General features: G+C 39.7%; 1 protein-coding gene across 1 annotated transcript; it reads right to left on the reverse strand.

Annotated features, from left to right (window-relative positions):
- Positions 1-141: 141 nt before the first annotated feature.
- On the reverse strand, positions 142-3,819 carry LOC104951337 (inactive pancreatic lipase-related protein 1-like; the record flags this gene model as incomplete). The annotated part of the gene is made up of 5 exons (XM_010777970.1): positions 3,771-3,819; positions 2,548-2,699; positions 1,917-2,036; positions 1,006-1,140; positions 142-250 (listed from the first exon to the last, which is right to left on the reverse strand). Coding segments are annotated over exons 1-5 (565 nt in total), but the record flags the coding sequence as incomplete, so codon positions are not given.
- Positions 3,820-4,673: the final 854 nt, after the last annotated feature.

Here is a 4,673-nt window from a genome sequence, read left to right on the forward strand (position 1 = left end):
CTTCAGAAAGTGGTGTCCCCTAAGGGGGGTGTAAAGATGTGTGTCCCCAATTGTTACTTAAGTGTGTACGTGTGTGTGTGTGTGTGTGTGTGTGTGTGTGTGTGTGTGTGTGTGTGTGTGTGTGTGTGTGTGTGTGTGTACCTGTGATGCGTGCGAGGCCGGGGATCCTGCTGCCGGCGGCTCCTGCAGCGTGAGCTCCGAGGCTGTGTCCGATGATGTGGAACTTATCAGCCTGCTGCCTGTACTTGCTCTGTAACATGTGTGTTCAATTCAGAGATACTGTACACACTGTGTGTCCCTGAGAACTTAGATATAGGGATGACACTTTTAGCTGCTGAGGCAGCATGAAAATGTTTCATATACAATTTAGCATATGTGTATGAGGATGAATGTATGGACGTGTAAAAACTATTATTAAAGTCTTTACTAAAATCTGTCTCTACCGAACTCAGCTGGAATACTCCTCTAGCCCTTAACCCATCAGTGTAATAACATTATAATAACAGTGTAATAAGAGTGTAATAACAGTGTAATATGGGTGAAATATTGGTCTTACTCGTCTAATAAGGGTGTGATGACAATATATCCTGGGTGTAACATGGGTATAATATGGGCGTAATAGAGGTGTAATGGTGTAATAGGGGTTTATAAATGTGTAATATGAGTGTAATGCCAGTGTAATAACGGGGGGGCATGAGGGTGAAATAACAGTCTATTATGGGTGTTATAAGGAGAGTACAGGTGTTATAATTGTTTAGAATTGGTATAATAAAGGTGTAATAATGGTGTAATATGGGTTGTTTTAATGTGTAATATGGCTGTTATAACAGTGTAATATGGGTGTAATACCAAAAAAAAGCAATTAATACATTTGCAAATATTAATATTTAAATGACTGTTTAAGGTGCAGTCCAGGATGTTTATAACCTTGGCTAGGACTAAACCAAGCCCCAAAATGTCTCTGCCTTTCAGAAGGATTAGGCACAGTTAGTGAGGTGAGGTTACCTTGAGGAAGGTGATCATGGAGACCACCTGGGCAGACACCACCCTGGCGTTGTTGGCAGCCTGCACGTACTGAGTCCTCACGGCTTTCTTCCACTCCACAGCAATGCAGTTCACATTCTCCCAGGTCAGCATGGCCTGGAGACAGCAGCAGCAGAGGTGTGTGAGCGTCAGGTAATAAAAGCAGAGGAATACTAAGTGAGTTAAAGTAGTTTAAATAGAAAGTTAAATCGGTTGATCTGATAGTGACCGGGAACTAATAGAAAATGTAGGGAATACTCTACATGTATTTATTCCCTTCATTTACAAACACTAGTTGATAAAGCTGTACACAACCTTTAAGAAATCTGCTCAGTGGCCTCACTTTGCTTCTAGCTGAGAACCCACACATCTGCTGGGACTCTCTAACCACATGCGGCCCCCCCTCCCCATGATAGCATTCAGCCCAGGTGCACCACTGGATGTTAGTATCAGTTTCTTATTTTTCTGTTATCAACAAAATACAATATAAGTGATTGTGTGTGTAGAGTTCACAGCATGTTACTCTATCACACGGATCAGTGTGTGAATGTTTTCAAAGGGACTGTTTCTCTGGTAGAAAGTACTTTGTGGATTATCAGTGCTGTAAATGTTTTGAGTCCCAAAACATTTACAGCACTGATAATCCACAAAGTACTCAAAGTAAAACCAGATTGTTCTTGGTGAAGGGTTTATTCGGTACATCAAGAACAATCTGATTTAACCAGACTCACAATGTAAGGGCAAAAGAGACAAATATCCCTCTGAGAAAAAGTTGAAAGGAATAAAATAAATCCTTTACGTCACTTGGAAAAGTATCAAAGAGGATTTGAGTGTCAAGTGCAAATGATGACTCTAACAAGCTGGAATAATATTGATATGGAGGGCCTGCTCACCTTACACATCTCCTGGGGCCAGTCCTCGTCTCCTTCCTTCAGATACCCAGGAATGATGAAGCGGGTCTTCCTCGTCCTGCTGTAGTCTGACGCCTGGATGCTTTTATCAGCCTTTATCTCCTGACAGTTTCAAAAGAAAAGCAAAGGTAAACTAATTGAAAGACTTATCTAGCTTTAGTCTTCATTAACACAATACTCACTTGCCCAATATTGAAGTATCCATATAGATCCCTTAAATCCACAGGAAGTGGACAGTCCACAGCAACATTTTGAAAAAAACAACTGATTGAAGTTGATGTGAAGCTTGAGAATGTAACCCACTTTAATCGTCTAACGATATCATCCAAATAATGTGTTTTTTCATCCATCACTGATGTTGACATCATTATAGAAGAGGATATTATTGGCTGCCAGTTTAGAGGAGAGGAGACATTTTAGCCCTGATTAACCATTTGAATGTTCACGTGGGCATGGTGAAATTGTTATAGTATAATATCTCAAACTAATGGTAACCCTCTGTATTGGTTCACTGATCCACAGAGGATCCACAGATAGTGTTTCCATACTCACACAGGATGAGAGACAGCATCTCTTTCCTAACTGTAACATACTAAATGAAAGCTGCTCTTGCCTGGTAGCAACGGTTCTTCTGGGTGAAGAGGAGGAAGCGGGTGCCGATCTCCTCAGGGTGCCAGGGCAGGGCGGAGGATGGTCTCTGAGCGGTGCCCCCCCACGGAGGCAGGTCATCAAAGCAGCCGAGCTCATCGAAACAGACCTCAGCCGCTGAGGACACGCAGGACACAGAACTGAGACCTGACCACATGTGAGGGTCCACAACCCCTCATGCATCCTGACACCTCGGACACATTGTTTTATCAGAAATTACTTTTTCCACAGAACTTTAGGAAAAAGACAGATGATGAAAGTGACAAACCATTCATCTTGGAAACATTAAATATATTTGTATTTAAAAGGTACAAGTTTCAAACATACCTTTGGTTTATTATGCACTTTACCAGATTATAGCTTTACGATCAAATATATTAAAACTAAATTAAGAAAGCACAACAAGAAAAAGTAAAAACAAGATACAAGACACACAAAATAAAAACACAAACAATAGCACATCACAAATTCAAAGTCATTAAACAAATACATTAGATTTCATGTTCAGTCTAAAGTGGATTCGATTTATTTTGACTGCATCTCTGGGAAACACACCAAATGTGTCAGGCTGAACGTGTAAAAGGAATCCTTAAGACATTTAGAGTATTTGCATTTGATTTAATATTGTATCAATAAGGAACATGGACACTTAGGCCTGAATATTGAACTGTTATAGCTTTAATAAAGAAGTGACCAGGCTGCAGTTTGTGATACTGTCAGACATGTTGGAGCTTTGATTGATTGAATTTATTCTTGATTAAAAAAAGACAAATCTCATTACATAGAATACAAATACATGAAAGCCTGAAGGCGTTATTCCATTATGGTTCTCCAGTAAAACACTTCACACAGCACATGCACACAACAACACCACGGTGCAGAGCCACTTATATATTGAACCAATCAAACTCCAAGACCCCTTTACTTTGCATTTAAATACAGTGTATACTGCTGTATACTGTATTTACGCTCAGTGTATTTATTCTTATTTATACATTTGACATCTCTTTACCTTTACTTGTATCATTTATTTTGTACAGACTGCTGATAGATATGTATATAACTGACTGTTTGCACTTTGGTTAGACCCTCTTAATTTCTTTACACTCTGCTTTTATTATGTAATGAGAATAAAGTAATCTAAACTAATCTAATTTCAGTGAAAGCAAATCGATAAATCCAATTTACCATATGCTGTTCCGATGAGGAAAAAGAGCAGACTCCACATGTGTGACATCTGTGGACATGAAGGGTTTTTAGTTGTTAAATAAAGGAACAGGGTGATGAACAGGCTGATGTTGTGTACTTACCTTGAGTCCAGACCACAACGTTGTGAGCCCACTGGTCAGCCCTTTAAATACTGCAGCCAGCTGCCGGTGTGCCACGCAGCAGTGGGAAACACACAGGTGAGGCACACATACATGTGGAGGTGAGGAACAGGTCAGCAGTTACATGTGTTCTTCACACGTGTTCTTCATGCTCTGAACTCTTCCAATGCAGATGTCCTCAGTGACTGGAACATGTCTGTTCTATATCGGCAGCTGGGGAACCCAATAAACTGTTAAACCTGAAGTATCATCATCAGCATATAAACATTACATAGACATTACACCACACGATTATACAGTTAACGCTGAAAGCCTTTGTTGTCACTGTAGAAAAATATACAACAAGGTTTTGGAGTGCAACCCTGTCCCAGCGCGCAGTAACGAATACAGACAAACAACTAAAAAAAAGTATTTATTTTAATCTTTTATTTGGTAGGGACAATGCACATCAATGAACACTTAAAACAATAAATGTGCCAAGGGTAAATATGCCGGATTTAGCTTTGAGCTACTTTCCATCCGAAGTACCTCACATAAAACATTTAAGAAAATGAAATTTACAAACATAGCAAATACAAATACAAATACATGAAATGCAAGAAAAGTGCAAAAGAGCAAGAGCAGAATACACAAGTATGTATGACATGGCAATACAATATAGCAGCACCGATACATAAAGTGCAAGAGGAGATACCCCTGTGTTAAAGTGCATTTAGCGGTGATTACACGTCTGTTTGTTTCTCAACCATTCTTTGAGTTGACC

This window comes from Notothenia coriiceps, unplaced genomic scaffold, assembly GCF_000735185.1.
Source record: "Notothenia coriiceps isolate Sejong01 unplaced genomic scaffold, NC01 NC01_scaffold00018963, whole genome shotgun sequence".
NCBI lineage: Eukaryota > Metazoa > Chordata > Actinopteri > Perciformes > Nototheniidae > Notothenia > Notothenia coriiceps.